This window comes from Ranitomeya imitator, chromosome 4 (assembly GCF_032444005.1).
Source record: "Ranitomeya imitator isolate aRanImi1 chromosome 4, aRanImi1.pri, whole genome shotgun sequence".
In the NCBI taxonomy this organism is placed as follows: domain Eukaryota; kingdom Metazoa; phylum Chordata; class Amphibia; order Anura; family Dendrobatidae; genus Ranitomeya; species Ranitomeya imitator.
This window is the reverse complement of record NC_091285.1, coordinates 247,905,193-247,925,172: the sequence shown is the minus strand read 5'-3', so window position 1 is coordinate 247,925,172 and position 19,980 is coordinate 247,905,193. Positions and strand designations below refer to the sequence as shown.

The window sequence follows — 19,980 nt, the reverse complement described above, 5'->3', positions numbered from 1 at the left end:
ACTATCTATTCGATAATGATCTATGAACTATTATCACGCAGACGTAAATGTACAAACGAAACAGAGAGCAACAGAGCCCAAAGAGGGGACAGAGAGAAGCTCAGCTCACAAGATAAGACAGAACAGTATAGCCCAAAGAGAGGATAAAGAGCAGCACAGCCCATGTGGAAAGACAGGGTAGCATATCCCAAAGAAAGGGTAGAGAGTAGCACAGCTCACAGGAGACTACAGAGCAGCAGATCCCAAAGAGAGGATAGAGAGCAGCACAGCCCACATGGGAAGACAAAGCATCATAGCTGAAAAAGAGAATGGAAAGCAAAACAGTCAATAGAGTTAGATAGAACAGCACAGCCCAAAGAAAGGATAGAGAGCAGGACTGTCCACAGGGGGATGAGAGAGAAGCAATATCCGCAGAGGAATAGAGAACAGGAAATCACATGGGTAACAGTAACACAGCACAAAGAGGGGATAAAGAATAGCAAAGCCCACAGTGGGTGACAAAGAGCAGCAGAGTTGGGGGACATGGAAACAACAAGCACATAGGTGGGGACGAAGCAACGTCAGGAACACAGCAAGAGACTGTAAAGCAGCAAGCACATAGCTGGAGACATACACCATTGTGTAATTAGTTCAGAAGGCACCAGAGCTTGCAGATACTACCAGGAATATCATATAGTAATACTGCTACTGTTCTCCATGCACAGGATGTATGTGTAGAGACACGGAGCTTGGCGTGTGCCCAGGTCCACTAGCCGAAACCGCATGGACCAGGGAACTTTCCGCCGGACGCCCTCTGTCCCTTTAAACGTGGGCAAAATGCTACTCAGACTGAGGGTAAAACAGTGTGGCAATGCTTTGTTGAACCACAAAACAGGCAGATAACATGTAGAACAGTCCCAGCAAAATATCTCAAGATGGTGCACATTAGACTCTCACCCTTCGCCAGGATAATGGCAACTGTTACTTCAGAGCTCCCAGTATTGGCTACCCCACCTGTGACACACACAGAGAGGAGGTAAGACAAGCTTAGGAAGATGACAGTCCATTGAGTTACAAGGCCAGTTGACCCGAGGATCACAACCTGGCTTCTCTGAACATCTCCATGGAGCCGTTCAACTGAGAGGTCCCAATCCAGGCTTTCTCCAAACGTATCCATGGTTCAGTGATGGTCAATGGAGCAGATCTGTATTCTTCCAACCAGAGCCGAGGTCTCCTAGGTTGTCTCCTGTAGAATTATAGATCCGTGTCTTTTGTGATGGGGCCATGATGTATTGGCAGCAGTCGTGTAGGGCCCCGTGGATGTTTGGATGTCTTGGCAGAATTTCTGTCTCTCTCTCTGTCTCTATCTACAGAGGTATGTAACCTATTTTTATATTTAACAAGTGTCCTTAAGTCCAGCATCACAGATAAGGGGAAGAATGGTAATGACCAAGTCGCCTTGTTTGATTATGTAATCTATTTGCATAATTTTCCTCCTCTGTTTTAAAAATCAGCAAACTATGTGGGCTACCCAATGCATAATTAGCATATCAATACACATCACTAGTCATCAAGGATAAGAGCAAAATATGTTATATCAAATATCAGCTTACGAGTAAATATTCCAGGCTTACACAAACAAAAGTCTGTTTTCTTGACCAGCTTAAAATTCAAATATCAACATACAGATAATAGCATATGCTTTCTGGCTTGCTAAAAAAAAGTCGTCTGGTTAATTAAGATACAATGCTGTGTCTCCACACTATGCTAATACAATGATGCCAGAGCAGGGAAACCTGCCCCCTCGCAAGCTCCTTTGCACTAGTGTCTATACATAAGTTGGCACTGTTCAGTTAGTACTACAAAATAAACTTTATCCTGCAGGACTGAATAAACTACCTCCTGCATTTTACCCAGCAGCACTCATCTGCAATTGACCTGTTCTGTACAGTGCTCAGAGTTTGAGTGTAAAATATAATAGTAATCCATTTATATGTGTTCTGTATTTATCTACCAAACAAAGTGGGATTTTTACATTTACAGTCTGGATGCCCCCCCAGCTGTAACACAGTTCTTCAGCATGAAAGAGTTAAGTATTATAATAAACGTAAGCACTCAATGTCCTTCACTTTCTCTACAGTAAATTTATTGCTGATCGTGAAAGCAGAAGAAGTCTAACTAATAGTCACCTGGAAAAGAAGAAGTCCTGCGATGATTATGTAAGTGGCCTTGTTCTTTACTAGTTGCTAATGGATATTCCTATTCTTGATATTCCTATTATTGACATTCTGAATATTGCCATCCACATATAACATTATATTTTGATATAAAAAGGCGATAATCAAATCTGGGAACTGTAACAAGAATGAAAAGTAAAGAAATATTTGTTTAATATTCTTCCCTGAGAAACTCAAATCTCTGTGAATGTAGTAATTGTGGGGCATTTATTTGTATAACTCTGTGCTGTTAATCTGATATTGCTTTAGTAAATGAATGAAAATATTAAAAGTTTTGTCAGGAACTTTAACAGTGCCGGGCTATCCTTAGAATAGGTCATCAATGTCTGATCATCCCCATCACCCTCGGCGATTAGCTGTGGCCATGACTGGGTACTGATTTGAATAGGTGGCGGATGTGCAGTAGCTGGCCACAGCCATTCTACAGTCGACAGATGTTCAGGTCCATAACTGAGCAATTTAGGCCCTGGAGACACTAGAAACAGCTGATTGGGAGGGTGTTGGGGTGTCACACCCGCCGATCAGACATTAATGACCTATGTTAAGGATAGATCATCAATGTTAAAATCTCAGACAATCACTTTAACAAGTGGAGGTTACCAACTTCCTTGTCATTATGTCACAATTCCTCCTATAGGCATGTCTGGACACAGTGAATGACAGTTGTGCCATCCAATCTAGGACAGGGGTGTGCAGAGCTGTCAGTATGGTGACTGACAGCTCGTCCATTCAATTGGATGCTGGGGCGTGCTGATCTGTCAGTGTTTTGAGTGACAGTTTAGCTGTCCAATCAGGACCAGGGTGTGCTGGGCCTTCATCCATTTGTCTCCTGTTCAGAGTGATTACCTGGCTATTTAACCATCCATCTGCCTTAGATTGCTGACAATTGTAGATTTGCTCAAGAGTAGTGATGAGTGAGTGTGCTCGACACTTGATCATGTTTCATGATGTTCGGGTATGCATCAAGTATTGCGGGTGCTCGAGCACCAAGCTTGAGTCCCCGCCCCACATGTTTCATGGCTGGTAGTCAACATGACTGCGGAATTACTGTGTATGGCAGGCAATACCCACATGGGTACCCGCAATACTCGATGCATACCTGAGAACCCGATGCACAATAGAGTGGTGAGCAAGCTCGCTCATCACTACTCAAGAGATGTGTGTTTTCTCTGTGCTCCTAGTCTTGTATTATGATCTTTGATGCTCGACCTTGGATTTGCTTTTGACTTGCGTTTCCCTCGACCTTTTTTAATGATCTGCTACCTTATTGGAATTCTGTCATTGGACTGTTACTTGACAACACGTTTTGTCTCACCCCTCTTTCTATGACATACCCTCCTGGCTTTTGACCTTGGACCTCTTGACTACCCAGCTTCACGGCTTGTCCGTGAGTAGTGAGTGACTAGCATCACACATTTTGGAGGAATTGTATAATGTTCAGAACTATCTGAATGACAATAGTATAATAAATGTACAGTTAATTCTAAAATATTTATAATTGAGAGTCCTCAGTGGTTGATACCTTTTAATGGCTAACTGAAAAGATGGTAACAATTGCAAGCTTTCGAGACTACACAGGTCTCTTCATCAGGCAAAGACTAAAACAAATTCTGAAGAATCACATATTTATGTACAACATAGAGAAAAAAAAGGGGGAAAACCATGGATAAGACAGGTGACATGAAGCAGAATTATCATAAGTGATAAACAGTTATGTCCATAAATATTGGGCCAGCTCTTAGATAAGGATTGTTTTATTGTCCTCTGATTAGGGTCTCTGTTGTTATGACCCCTCATAGTCTGAGGGGCAAGTTCCTTAGTTGATGTAAAAAGACATAAATCCGTGCGACACTTTCATTCCTGCATTAAGACTGTCAAAGGTCGTCATCAGTTTTTATTCCCAGACTCTTCTGTCTTTCTGAGATTTGAAGCTACCTTTTAACACAAGTAATTTCATGTCCATAATGTTATGATTTGGGAGACCAAAATGAATTGCCACAGGTAGATCCATTCTTTTTTCTCTTATTGTGTGGCGGTGAGAATTCATTCTTGTTCTAAGCTTTTGCCCTGTCTCCCCCACATACAGACCCCCAGTTGGACATTTAGTACAAATAATTAGGTACACCACATTAGAAGTGACGCAGCTGAAAGTACCTGGTATCTTGTAGTTCTGATGTGAATTGGGGATCTTTATCTTGTCCGTGGTCATTATAAATGGACAGGTTTTACATTTTTTCTGATTGCAAGGAAAGGTACCTGCAGCTGTTGGAGAGGACAGGGAGCTCTTGACAATGATGCTTCTTAGATTTGGGGGCTGCCTAAAACACAGTAGTGGGGGGTCTGGGAAAATGGATTGTAAGCAGGCATCTTTTTGTAGTAAAGGTTGTAATTTCCGTGCAGTTCCCCTTAGCACCTCCAGATTTGGATTGTAGGTAACTACTAGAGGTACCCGGTTACTTTCTTCTTTAGCTTTGTAATGTAGCAGGTGATTCCTTGATATTCTGGTGGCTCTTGTAATCTGGTTTTCAATTGTTCTTGAATGGTAGCCCTGATTCAAAAAGGTCTTTCTGAGGCAACCAAAGTGTTCATCCCTATCCATTGGGTTGTAACATATACGATTGTATCTGATGGCTTGGCTGTAGACAATAGAGTTTTTTATGTGTTTTGGATGGAAACTGTCCCATTTAAGGTATGTTGGATGGTCGATTGGCTTCTGATACAGGGATGTCTCTATTTTATTGTTCTGCAGCTTAATGATGGTGTCCAAAACGTTAATTTCAGTGCAGGAGTAGTTGAGTGTCAAGTTGATGGTTGGATGAAATTGATTACACTGTTCATGGAATGTCTTTAGCTGTGGCTCAGACTCCGTCCAGATGATTAAAATATCATCAATGTAGCGGTAGTAGGCCAGAGGCCTGATGCATGTTGTGCATAAATATGTGATTCTTCAGAATTTGTTTTAGTCTATGCCTGATGAAGAGACCTGTGTAGTCTCGAAAGCTTGCAATTTGTTACCATCTTTTCAGTTAGCCATTAAAAGGTACCAACCACTGAGGACTCTCAATTCTAAATATTATTCTATCTACTGGCTAACACGGTACCAAGATATATATCTGACAGCTAATTCTAGAAACATTTGTGTTTTCTACAGAGTCCAGGCACAACGTCCATTGGAATGTCGGTCTTTAACTTGAGCAATGCTATTATGGGGAGTGGGATTCTTGGCTTGGCTTTTGCTTTGGCGAACACCGGGATAGTACTGTTTGTGTAAGTGTCCATGTTTTGTGTAATATAAGAAGTCAAGTGCTTTTTATTCCTCTAAATAAACAATAGTTACCTGTTGTTACTTAAATGGAGTTTCTTTATATGGCAGTGGTAAAATGGTCTTCCAAACTCTTATTTTGGAAAAGATCCTATCATTACGCGGTGCCTGCATGACTGAAAGCCGACGGCTCCCAGGAAGAATAAGATTCATTTTCTCCCAGCCACAGCAATTTCAGTACACTGGTTGGGCACCTTCATAATGCTATTATCCTGAAGATTAACCCTATATCTGCATGTTCATAACGTTACCGGACCTGACAGGTTCCCTTTAAAGGGACTCTGTTACCTGAATTTGGAGGGAACAATTTTCAGCCATAGGGGTGGGGTTTTCTGGTGTTTGATTCACCCTTTCCTTACCCGCTGGCTGGATGCTGGCTGCAATATTGGATTGAAGTTCATTCTCTGTCCTCCGTAGTACATGCCTGCACAAGGCAATCTTGCCTTGCGCAGGTGTGTACTATGGAGGACAGAGAATGAACTTCAATCTAATATTGCAACCAGCATGCAGCCAGCGGGTAAGGAAAGGGTGAATCAAACACCCGAAAACCCCGCCCCTATGGCTGAAGATTGTTCCCTCCAAATTCAGGTGACAGAGTCCCTTTAATGAATCACCTCCAAAGTGTCGCAGAAACACCTAATACTTTACTGGATAAATAGTATACATGGATTCACTGATGACCCACTCCATGGTGACTGATTTACCATGACGTTTGGCTACCAGGAACCTTATAAGGACTTATTTCACAAGTTTCTACTGTATGCAGTTTTTTAATATTCATATAGATCCCCTTACTTCTGTAAAGTATCACACATTTTTTTCCTTGCTAGGATATCCTTAGGGTGCAATGATTAAGGTTCCTCAGTAGGATTGCCTTTATTGGGGCACCTCATCCGTTGTAGGCAGTGTAGTATGTAGTAGTAGTAGTAACAATCATTCATTTTAAGTAGATATTTTCTAGAATTTGTAGAATATATGTGTGGTTATTTTGAAGAGAATGCAGATATAGACTGTATAATGAGATGGTTTTGATACTTAGGTTCCTTTTCCATTGTGTGATGCAGTGACCCCTGTAACAGGTAGGGGGCGCTGCATAGTCTCCCCAGTATACACACGGAGGCGTATTGAGGCTGTGAGAGTGCATGGCAGTTGCATACATGGATGTGATGATGTGACAAAGTCCGGCATTGTGGTGAATGGCCGATATATGTGTCGCAGAGGAGGGGACTCTGCGCTGCCAGCCTGAAGCGATATGGTGTTCTGGGACCTGAAGTCCTACAAGTATAGTGTTGTATAATAGTCATCATGGGTGGTTTGGCAGGGCTAGTTATGTGAGATGGGCGGGACAAACTAGCCACACACCTACACTCCCACCCAGGGGATTGGTTTAAGGGTATATAATGTGGCCAGGGTGTGGGTCACATGGTCCTGTGTATGTTCCTGTGTTGGAAGACCTGGGAGTAGGCTTCCTGAAAAGCACATGCTGGTGTTGGGAGGTCCTGGGAGTAGGACCGGATCCCTGAGCAGCACACAGTGAAACTGGGGAAGCTACCGTCCTTCGGTGGGTCTGGACTAACTAAGGTGTGCCGCCCAGGCAAGTTGGTGATCCCGTGGGCAGCTTTCCCAGAGGACTGACAAGGAGTCAGCACGTGGAGCAGGAGCTCCTGTAAGGTACCTCCATAGACTGTTGGTCCTTATTGTTTCTATGAACTGTGTGGTAGCCCACGGCAACTGGTGAAAGGAGGACCAGCGTGTTTAGTTGCTGCAACCATAATGTCGTATGTTGGTGCCTGTTGTGCTCCAGGGACATCAGTGAACTGTATGGCATCCGGTCACCCACGATAACTGAACAGAGGTTCGGCGTGTTTAGTAACCGTGTTTCAAAGCTGTAAACTATGATGTAGAGACTGTGTGCGTGCTGTGCATATTTCTATGGTTTATGATGCTATAATAAACCATGTGGACTGTTTTGTTTGGAAAAAAACCGTGCCAGTGTACGTGAATCCCGTGCTAAGCGAGTGTCCCACAATACACTCAGTAACAGCAATCTTACAATTGCCAAATAAAGCTCACATTTTGCACCTACACTATATTACAGCTGTAACATAAGTAATAGGCTTCTGTGAGTTCGGTATAGCAGAACTCTAAGAGGCCCAAGTATTGTGACGGCAATATGATGTGACCTAAAGCACCCGTACTATGGTTGTCTGATGGTGGCCTTACAGTGTAGTAATGTTAGGGTCTCAAAAAATGGTTTAATTAAAGGGGTTGTTTGGTAAAAATAAATTATAATCTAGGCGCACACAGATGATAACTTACTGATCGTCAGAAAGCTGAATTTTTGTCCCATTGGTTAATTTTATTCCCATTACAAAAAGGAGCGGCAGGTTGGATGATCAACCGATGCTTCATTCAATCTCTGAGACTGCTGGAAAAAGCCAGGCTTCATAGGGAATGAATGGGGCGGTGGACAAGAATGCCGCTCCATTCTAAAAAGTGCCCTGTTCTGCCGATCAGTGTGGCCTGCAATGGTAAAACCCCGACGGATTAATAAATTATCACTAACCTTTATGGTTCTGTGCCATGCAAGTCTTCATACTCTGCCCGGCAGGCTCTGTGCACAAAGCTTTGCCATGTGCATGAGTCTTAAGTCAGCTATACTGCAGATCCCAAGCCGACTTACGTGTCCTCAGGGAACATAGAGGTTTGCGTGACCATTGCTGTTTTCATGTTAGCTTTTCTGACAATAAGACCAAAACAGTCCCACAGTGTTTGTAGGGGCAGTACAATGGTCATCGCCTGGCCTTGCCTCTCAGGGAGACACAGAAATATTATGTGAATGCGTATTATATGGTTTATACACTTTCTAACAAGTGAACTTTTTAAAATATATACAGTATATATACAAAAAGGTAAAAGGGACATGGTTAAGTCATAAAATGAGCGAACGTTGTCCAACATAATGGTTTATATAACTGTCAGCCATGAGATACTGAAAGGAACAGAAAATAAATACCCCCCAATGTGTGTAAATTTGGAAATCTAAGATATTATTGATAAATCTTTCAAATTGTATTATTATGAGCACGTTGCTTAAGAGTATGTTAGTTTTTGTTGTCATGGTCTCTTTTAGTTAGATTATACCGTGAAGATTCTATGTACAGTTATTGGGATTTTTTTTTACAGCCTCCCTACTTAACAATCCTTTAGTGACACTGTTTACTAGTAGTTACTTTCTACAAGTCTCCATAATAAAAGACACAGATAAAAGCGACTTTGAGGAGAGGAGATGGTGTCAGGTATAAATATGAGCCAATACAGAGAAAATAACCAGCTCATCCATCCCCAGAGCTCACAGATCCGGGCTCCATGGTAATGATAATCCAAGAGATGGCAGGGGATCCGGGATCTTGGCAAAAAAAAGCTTTTATTTGAAATGCTAAAAGATATCCGATATGGCAAGACCAGAGACAGGAAAAACGTCCTACAAAAGACTATTATAGTTGACGCGTTTCGAAGAAGTGTTACTGTGAAACGCGCCAACCGTAGCAGTCTTTTGTGGGACCTTTTTCTCTGTCTCTGATCTTGTCATGTCGGATATGTTTTGGAATTTCAAATAAAAGCTTGTTTTTACCAAAGCCGCCTCTTGGATTGAATTTGGATTGCCGTAGATGTGCGTCAGCAGCACCTCTAGTCTCATCTGCCGGAATTTAGGCTTTAGGAATGCACGTATATGCAGAATACATGAATGAACTTGGATAGTATTTTGTTACCTGTGTAGTTATCTTTTCTTCAGACACCTGAATCATTATTGCGAAAACAACGAGTATGTTCATGTTTATTTCTACTCTAACGTTCTAGGACTCCTTGTGTACATTCCCCGAATGCGTCCTTGACATTGTGAATCACCACACTTCCCCATACAGTAATTTTCTTTGTATGATGGAACGATTTGTCCACTGACAAAGAGCTGCTAGGGAAAAAGCACAGACAAGGCATGCTGGGACACTTTAAAGAGTCGTCCTGCTCCATTTCCGTATTTGAATAATGCAAGTGATTAATGTCACTGTCAGTTGTAGAAAGAAACTCATAGAGTATGCTACCAGCGCTATTATACCACTAGGTTTTAAAGTTCAACAATCGGCAAAGATATTACTGGCACTGCTAAGAAAGGAAAACATGGTTGGGAGAATTCCTCTATTATTTATCTACTTGTGTCTGTAAAAAGCATTTTCTTCTTTTGTATTATGACGCCAATATGATTCTAAAATTACAAATTTATTTTTAACTTCAGACACATCTAATAATACATAATACCGACAAATTAAAAATATAGCCATTAAAAATAATATACAAGTTAAAGGGCTATGCCAGTAAATCATTTAAAAATGTAATGATCAGTGGATGTAAGGACCCACTTGCTTCCTTGATGCTCATAATTGTTCCCTTATGATATATTTAAAGGGAACGTGTCACCATGAAAATTCAGCCTAATCCGCTGACATAGTGTTACAGAGCAGGGGGAATAGAGTAGATTGATATATATGTTTTTGTGAGAAAAGATCTGGTATAAGTTGTGATTTATTCTTTTAATCCTTTGCTACTTCTGGGATTTTCATTCCAGTGGGCGGACCTATCATTGACTGACAGCTTTTTATGTCTAAGAGTGTGGAATGCCCGCCAGGGCCGTGGGGTTTTCGGTACAGAGTCTGGTACTTAAAGGGGATGTCATGGCAGCGGCGACCCAGTCCGTGGCCCTGGGCGCCCAAGTAAAAGGAATGGTCTTTAAAGGGGTTTGGATAAAGTTTGTCAGTGATGCCACCTGTGGTACTCATTCAGGGTGACCGACGCTGCTAAAGGGGTCCTCTGGGGTGATGTTGAGGCAGCAGGGATGGTATGGCTTCCCACAGGTGAAGCTAGGTCCCCAGGGCTCCCGGTGTAGTAGGGACAGGTGGTAGGTGGTGTAGAAAGAAACGAAGGTTGCAGTCTCTTTACCTCTTTACTGCTGAATTCAGGCAGCCACAGTCCAGGGCACCGGATCACAGGTGCAGGTATGGTCTGGCCGGCTTGGAAGCAATTCTGGAATCCCTTTATTAGGTGGGGTTGGAAGCCTTCCTACTAGCGCTATGGTGTTGTAGTCCCTTGCTGCCTTAGGCCTCACTCAAGGTCCTCACGTTCTCTCTGTCCCTCTTGTTGGTACGACACTACCTGTACGACAGATAGCTCGAGCCTTTTTGCAGGATCTCTAATATGACCTGGGCTCTATTCTGCTACTGTGTCCTCAGCTGTCATTGGTGGACAGGTGACTCGCAATCCAGTTGTCCCGCCGGTTTCTGCTGTGAGACATAGAGTACTTCACAACCTCGGTCTTACAGCTACCGGTATCTGCGCTCAGCATGGAGGAAGCCCAGTCGCAGCTTCTCTCCGACTATTCATTCTCCTGTTCTCTACTTCCCCTCTCAGTCTCTTTACAGACTGCTCTGCTTTCTCTTTGCTCTTCCCAGGAGCTGCAGCACCTCTTGTGGCTGCACGGCCCCTGTCTCCTTCCTCACTTCTCACTCTCCTCTCACTGACTACTCATTAACTGTTGTATATGCTGAATACCTGATAAAGGGATCCTTCCTTGCTTCCAAGCATGACATCACTCTCCCTGAAAGGAAAGCAATGCCACTGTAACAACTAGGAACCTGGGGTGTTACAAGTGCATGCGGAGAAAGCTGTCAGTCACTGATAGGACAAAACAGCATATTGCCCAAAAAGAAAATAGACTCTATATAAAGGATGCATTAAAAACTAACTTTTATAAATTTTTATTTAAAAGTGGTCTATACGTAAAACTACAATAGTAGACCTGTATTATATCAATGGATTAAAGGGGTTTCCCAGCATTGGAGCACCTCTATAACCAGCTACATATAGTCAACCTCTTTTGATAAGCAAGTATCTCCCTAGCTACAGTTCTGCTTAAAAGTTTACATACCCCGACAGAATTTTTGCTTTCTTGGGCCTTTTTTCAGAGAATATGAATGATAACACCAAAACTTTTTCTCCACCCATGCTTAGTGTTTGGGTGAAGCCATTTATTGTAAAACTACTGTGTTTTCTCTTTTTAAATCATAATGACAACCCAAAACATCCAAATGGAGTTCAAAAATCCATCTGGATTCTTTCTGTAAAAGGGAGGAGTTAGACACCCTCCAAGGACATTTAATGAAACTTTTTAAAGACCCAATACCTGCAAGCCCTGACATTTACCACCGTGATGGTGTTGACAATGTGAGGTGACTGAGGTGTTTTGTTTTTTAGATGATTCCAGGGCCCAAGATTGATGGTACAAATATGTTTCTGAAGGTGTTTACACAGTAAATAAATCTTACTATTATAAATCTTAGATCCTAATAGATCGACATTTCAATTCATATATAACCTTACCTATAGTCTTAGACCAACAGTTAAATGTATCGCTAAAGCTGGAATTGTGTCCTGGATGTTGGATGCTGAAAATGTTTTTCCTTAGGTGGCATTAAAACAAAACATTGCAATTGCCACAAGGAAAGAACCCCTGAGGTGAGTCCCGGTACCAGTGGCCCTTTCAATAGGACCTGTCAAGCAATTCATCCCCAAAACCTTGGGCAGCATGAATAATAGCCTGACTGCAATATTACAGAAAGGTATATCGTTCTATGGAACACCAGAGAAAATATACAGATCCAGCAGGGGACAATAGCCGTAAATAACCCTAGTCTAGCTCCATCCAAAGACAAGTTCTCCTAGTGCTGCTACAGGTAGTTGTCAGGGCTTTCCGGTGTGTGTACGCATGGAGAGACCTGTCAATGTGCTGTGGCAGCACTAGGAAGAGTCATCTGGCGGTGTGGCCATACTAGTCTAGTTAACGACTAAGGTCTCTGGCCATACCTTCAAAAAAACTGGAATACTGTAACTTCTCAGAGAATGGACATTGTGCAGCCAGTCTGCAATTCATGTTGCCCATGGTTTGAAGACTGTGGATCATCCAACAGGTTCAATTTAAATGCACAATTCCTGGTGTCCCTTGATGCCCTGACTGCACTGATGCCCGGTACAAAGTGTTCCTGGTGGTTAGGGCAAACTAATCAGAATCTCCATTAGATACTGAAAAAGTGATTTTGTTTCCCAGTATTTATGATACGAGCATCATACAGCATATTTACTACACAAAATGGGCATATTTATACATACATATAAATCTGCAATGTTTAAATGAAATTAAATAAAACAATAAAAAATATACATTTAAAGAGGAACTGTCAGCCCTCCTGATATTCCTGCTTCAGTAATACTTGTTCTCTATATTAAAGCACCACTCCAGCATTTTTTTCGGTGCTGAAGTGGTGCTACTAAAATAAGGCCCCTGCCCCATCTTATACTCATCCTCCAACGCCCTTATCGTTTTTCAGCACCGCTCAGGTCCCACTGCTCCATCTTGTGGCTTCCGACTGGTGGGAAGTAAGACGTTATGTTACAAACTCTCAATGCAGGTCTATTAGAGCCAGAACCAGGTTCTCATAGAGTTGCATTGAGTTGTGACCTCCAGCTCACTCCATGAAACACTATAGCAATTGGGCAGGTCATACACTGCAGGAGAGCGGCAGTGAAAGAAGGTGAAAACAGCAAAGGGTAAGTATCAGACTACAGTAGGTGCACGGATTTCACATTAGAAGGGTCCACTCCAGCGCCACAATAAAAAAATGACAGAGTGGTGCTTTAAATAGCAATTCTGTGGCATCGTTTAATAGACTTCTCCATTGTGCGGTCCCCTAATATTACTCTTAGGGCTCGCTTACATAAGCGTATAATATGGCTGAGTGCTATCCAATGCTTTATCGGACAGCACTTGTGCAAGGTTATACTATGGGACACCGCAGATCTGCTTTTTTTTTCTCATGCCGATTCGGATTGGAAAAAAAATTTGAGCATACTGCAAGTGGCTTTGCAAATCATAGCAGCCGTTCAAGTGTCTGAGTGTTTTTGAAACATTGGACTGCACTCTGATTTACAGTCAGATTTACGCAGACAATGCTATAAGATGGAGAAGTTAAGTTCTCCATCTTCTCTGCACCTGTGCTGCGATCATTTCACATGAGAGAATCAGATCACAGAAAAACTGAAACTCAGCTCCAACTCTGACAGAGTCTGATCGAAGCCTCATTACTATAATTGGAACCATTCTCTTGCATGAGAGAATATACAGTTGTGTGACCACGGCCTTATACGTGTTTTGTAGAAACAAACAGGGTGCTACCATTTACTTTGTAAATTTTGCCACGTCTCTTGAATGTCTAACAATTTGGGCTGACAGAGTCAGAGTGTAGAGAAAAAAGGCCCATCGACAAGGGAAATGGTAAGACCAAGTTGTCCAGTTTATTTTATACCTTTCCCAGAGGAAGAACAGAGGTTAAGCACAGTGCAAGGTTGCTCTAGTATTTTTTTTCTAGAGGAATGAAAGTATTTACTAAAACTCACGTCAGGAGCTCAAACTCTTCTTTTTTTTAAGGGGAATCTTTCAGGTCCTCTAAGTTTGCCAAATCACCACTATAGCGTTAAATTGACTTACATCTGTGTTATAACACAATGCTTCATGTTATACAGAAATGCTTCAATATTGTAAAAAACCACTTCTATGTGCCGTTTGGTAAATGCTAATATTTAGGACCTGTCAATCAAGGTATCACTACCCCCGACTAATTCTGTTTCATAAAAATCCAAAAAATGCGTTAAACTGCACCCTCCACCCATACGGCCTTCATAGGCTTAGTGGCGCACGTCACTGCCAGGGGGTCAGCCCAGCTACAAAGTCCAATCCATAACAAAAAAGAAGACAGCGCCACACCGGTCAGTGAAAAAAGACTTACAGATTTAATCTGCCATCTGCGGCGACGTTTCGGTACAATGACCTTTATCAAGCACTGTTCTGTTTCATATCATGTAATCACGCCTGGGGGTGCATGATTGATATCCTCTATTTTGGGGTCGAATAGACCCCAGGCACTGGCCATTATCTGCAGCCTGGCTGCTGTCTATGTACAACTGTACTGCTCAACGCTACTCGCGGGGTTGGACAGCCCAAGAGATTAGTGCACATTGACTGAAGCTGTCCTCTGTTGCTGGCTACAACACTATCTGTGCTGACTGTAGCATTGTGCCAATCAGTTGTCGACTTTCCACAGGCAACAGCAGAGGAAAGCTTCAGTCATGTCTCATGAAGGCAACGTTTCATCCGACTAGTCCTTCCTCGTTAGTATATACCGAAAAGGAACATAGGCTGCTTTTAGCAATATAGAAGAATATGTGCTTGACAGCATGTGCTGTAATGCAGGCATAAGCCAACTGAACCTAATAGTGCCCGTTTGGCAAATTTGCTTGACCTGGCAGGTTCCCTTTAAAACATATACCGTAAGTCAATCTTATTACTTGCAGTTCCTTGGTCGAATATACTCCAAACCTTGTAAAACTGTGTGTGATCTATTTTAAATAGTTCTTCATAAAGGACTCAAAAACCACAGAATTACCAGAACTGTTACAAAAAAAAACTGTCAGTTTCACAAGTTTTGTGTTTCCTTTTAGTTATTTCCTCTGAACATACTCTCTTCTATAAAAGATTGTTTGAGACAATAGGCTGTTAAAGGGAATCTGCCGGATCCGATGATGCTATTATCCTGCAGATATAGGGCCTATCCCGCAGGGTAATGAAGGTGGCCAGCCACAAGACTGAAAGCAGCACCGATGAGAAAATGAACTTAATTTCTCCTGTGAGCTGCCGGCTTTCAGTCATGGTAGCAGTAAGGACTAATATTAGTAGGATATATACCCTAACATTTAATATAATAATATAAAAACAGGGGAACACGTAAAAACAAACAAAGCCACAGAGAAATTGCTCAAAAGATACACCAGTGCAGATAATTAAATGGTTTGGTCTCACCCTTTCGATGTCCTGGAGAAGGCTATACTTATGATAGGGAAACCGGGGAAAGCATAGGTGTGCTATATAGGCTGCCCTCTCATGCCCTGTGCAGGTCTCCCGTCCTCACAAGGACAGTCCCCAAGTGTGGTCCTGTCCCAGAGAATGTCCCTTAGCTCTCCCGACGTGTTTCATCCTTCATCATAGAGATACCCTTCAAAAATTCAGATTCCCCAAATACTCTATCACGGTTCCTAAAACTGCTATGACCCAGCTTGATACAGTAAAGGAAAGTACACTGTACAATTACCATGAATGATCGCTTCCACTATACGTGTAGTCTAAATAACGTGACGATCACCCAACGAATGAGCAAAATGTTCAATAATCCGATAAAATGATCTGTTGATCATCATCCTCAGTAGCACACAATCCTATTGGACTGATGCTGCTGAGAAAATTTGTGGCCTCTACTCACACAGAATGGTCTATTATAGATTAGCCATTAAACAATCGTTGATGGCCAAATGTGTTCCTGGTCGGAGGTTGTAAATCGGTGCACATCAAACCGCGCAAAGAAAATTATATATAGATCCAAATAATCCGAGTAATGCTAATGATGCACTGAGTAATTTTAATTGGAAGGCTGAGATGACTATTTTAGCATCTCCTCTTTATACGTCAAATATGTCAAGATCCAGACTGTGCACGATTACTGAAAATTCTGATAGAAAATGTTTTCCCCCTTACTTTTTAGGGTGCTCCTAATTTCAGTGACTTTGTTGTCTATCTATTCTATTAATCTCCTACTGAAATGTTCCCAGGAAACAGGTAATTGATATTTTTTTTTATTTATTGTTGCTTTTCATTAATTATTTTGTACTTTTGCAAAAGAATGCTCATTGCAGTGATGTCAGTTTAGATATAAAAATACTTTGTTGCATAAGAAAAAATAGAAAATGGATTGAAAGAAAAAAAAATACACAAAATTCATCAACAGAAAACCATTTCCTGCGTATACTTTGTGGTCTGTGCTAATGGAGATTATTAATACTAAATAATGATTCATGTGACCAGGCTGTATGGTGTATGAGAAGCTCGGGGAGCAAGTATACGGCACTCCAGGAAGATTGCTGGTCTTCGGGTCAACTACACTTCAGAACACTGGAGGTAAGTGCTTTTTTATGAGCCTCCCAAAAAAGTCCCAATAATTCCACCAAATTCCTTTTCGAAGAGTAGTTGTTTGGAGCTATGTGTGAGAAGAGTTAGATTATTTTCTTTTTCAGGTAGATTTTTTTTTTAACATTTTACCTATTTAAATTATTTAAACATATAACCCAGACCCATTACCACAAACTCGGGATGGGCAAACACTCAAATATAACATCAAACATACTGATCCGCTAGGCAGATATTAAGCTGCATGCTGAATCAAAGAGTGCTATGTTTTTTTTATAAAAAGTTATAATTTTATTAACACATACAACACAAAATACTAAAACAATGCCTCAAAACCATATAAATCAATTATATACTGGAGATAGGCGTAAATAGAATGGTAATATTGCCAGGAGAGCACCAGGTAACACAAATATTCACAAATTCGTTAAATTTGGCAATAGAGCATGCTGAGAAAATACTTATTTAGGCACCTATTACTTGTTGCACAATATTTGATAATCTAAAAGTATTTATACACATCACAATATTATTCTGATGAAATATATTCATAATTTAATATTATTCTAAAAAGACCCACATGGGTACATTAAGGCACTGAAAACAATTACTGTGCAAACAAAGCTAGTCACATTATTAAAGAGAAACTGATTATAATTCAATTATATCAAAATCGCCAATGCTTTGTAGACGCAAAAAATATTGAATCCACAGAAAATATTTAATGTGTATATTCAATTACAAGCACAGCCAAATGGTACTACAATTGCACCCTTAACCAATCAGTTGCTTTAAATTAAAGCTAGAATTAGTGCCGTAGTAGCTGTACTCAGATTATATACTCAAAACAATTTGCTGTAAATGTGCCCTTATTGTCATGTGGGTAAATATCTATCGAATAAACATAACCAAATTAGGCAGCGCAACAATGCAATAGATGGATTTGATTATCCCGTGACAAATGCCGAGCGAAGTGGCTACAATCAGCCAACACTGTAGCGCCGCTAGACAGCCTAATTTCAACAGAGCAACTGGTAAGTACACTCTGTGCCAAGACTCAATGTGGTAGAATAATCAATGCTATCCAGCAGTGTGAACCCACAATACAACAGGTGGCCGTCCGTATATGACAGAGAACTAATGCGCCCAATAGATGGTCTGAAACAGACCTAATTACCAAGCAAATAGTAATTTACATGCATCTGACTATGCCTAAATACTGGGTACGTGAAAAGACCCCTCAGTACACATATTACCTAATTGTCGGGTGCTCCCCGCTTCCAGCCGCGCATGGCACGCCACTCTCCACAAAACCCCAGCATGTAAATTACTATTTGCTTGGTAATTAGGTCTGTTTCAGACCATCTATTGGGCGCATTAGTTCTCTGTCATATACGGACGGCCACCTGTTGTATTGTGGGTTCACACTGCTGGATAGCATTGATTATTCTACCACATTGAGTCTTGGCACAGAGTGTACTTACCAGTTGCTCTGTTGAAATTAGGCTGTCTAGCGGCGCTACAGTGTTGGCTGATTGTAGCCACTTCGCTCGGCATTTGTCACGGGATAATCAAATCCATCTATTGCATTGTTGCGCTGCCTAATTTGGTTATGTTTATTCGATAGATATTTACCCACATGACAATAAGGGCACATTTACAGCAAATTGTTTTGAGTATATAATCTGAGTACAGCTACTACGGCACTAATTCTAGCTTTAATTTAAAGCAACTGATTGGTTAAGGGTGCAATTGTAGTACCATTTGGCTGTGCTTGTAATTGAATATACACATTAAATATTTTCTGTGGATTCAATATTTTTTGCGTCTACAAAGCATTGGCGATTTTGATATAATTGAATTATAATCAGTTTCTCTTTAATAATGTGACTAGCTTTGTTTGCACAGTAATTGTTTTCAGTGCTTTAATGTACCCATGTGGGTCTTTTTAGAATAATATTAAATTATGAATATATTTCATCAGAATAATATTGTGATGTGTATAAATACTTTTAGATGATCAAATATTGTGCAACAAGTAATAGGTGCCTAAATAAGTATTTTCTCAGCATGCTCTATTGCCAAATTTAACGAATTTGTGAATATGTGTGTTACCTGGTGCTCTCCTGGCAATATTACCATTCTATTTACGCCTATCTCCAGTATATAATTGATTTATATGGTTTTGAGGCATTGTTTTAGTATTTTGTGTTGTATGTGTTAATAAAATTATAACTTTTTATAAAAAAAACATAGCACTCTTTGATTCAGCATGCAGCTTAATATCTGCCTAGCGGATCAGTCTATTTAAATTATTAAATTATTTGATATATTGGTTTTCATACAGAAAAAAAGGACAAGATATTGGAAATAGGAAGTCCCAGAATTTGTGAGGTCAGATATAAATGGAGAATTAGTTTGTGTACGTGAACATTTGGTCCCATTGGGTCTTGTGAAAATGAACTCCTTGGTTATTTATGGAGGGATATTTCTTCAGAGCGGAAAAAAGACCAGCATAGTCTGAATCTCTAAGATGTTCCTAACACCAGTGTGAAAATGCTTTTTATAAGACCACAAAATCATGATCATGGAATGGCAACTTTACCATTTCAGAGTTCCCAGTACAGGGAATCATTATTTTGATGGTTAAAATGCTAAATTGTGATTTAATCCTTTCTGGTTTTCTGTCTTACAGCAATGCTGAGCTATCTATTTATAGTGAAAAATGAATTACCCAATGTTATTAAATTCCTGATTGGAATGGAAGATACATCCTCGTAAGTGGAAAGTTGACTTTTATAGATTGTCTAATGCAGCCTTTACTTGATATTTTTGGTTAGATGAGTGTGTCTATTAACTGTTGAATGTTTAAAGGGTTATTCTGGTAACATGGAGTTATTACCTATACATAGGACATATGGCTCCTTAATACAATAAGCAGGGCTGGCCCCGGGTGAAAAGGCTTCAGTAAGCCCCTTTAACACATAGCACAATTCATGATGCACAGATACAGCAGAAATATAGGTATAGTACAATGCCTAAGATTTTAATGGACCCCAAATAATGCTCAATGCAGAATAATGGGCCCCATATAATGCTCCATGCAGAATGGGCCCTATATATAACACCATAGAGGACGGGCCCCATATGATGCTCCATACAGAATGGGCTCCATAAAGTGCTCCGTACAGAATGGGCCCCATAAAATACTTCTTACACTATAGGCCCCATATAATGCTCCATATGGAATGGGCTGCATTTAATACTCCATACACAATTGGCCCCATATATTGCTCCATACAGAATGGGCCCCATATAATGCT

At 40.9% G+C, this 19,980-nt stretch overlaps 1 protein-coding gene across 1 annotated transcript in view; it reads left to right on the top strand.

The window, feature by feature from the left end:
* Positions 1 to 19,980, top strand: part of SLC38A1 (solute carrier family 38 member 1) — a 114,826-nt gene that overhangs the window by 58,244 nt on the left and 36,602 nt on the right. Inside the window, exons 3-7 of the mRNA XM_069764484.1 lie at positions 2,120 to 2,198; positions 5,368 to 5,483; positions 16,236 to 16,309; positions 16,556 to 16,648; positions 19,353 to 19,434. Coding sequence (XP_069620585.1) covers positions 2,120 to 2,198; positions 5,368 to 5,483; positions 16,236 to 16,309; positions 16,556 to 16,648; positions 19,353 to 19,434 — 444 coding nt within the window. The remainder of the gene's footprint in view (positions 1 to 2,119; positions 2,199 to 5,367; positions 5,484 to 16,235; positions 16,310 to 16,555; positions 16,649 to 19,352; positions 19,435 to 19,980) is intronic.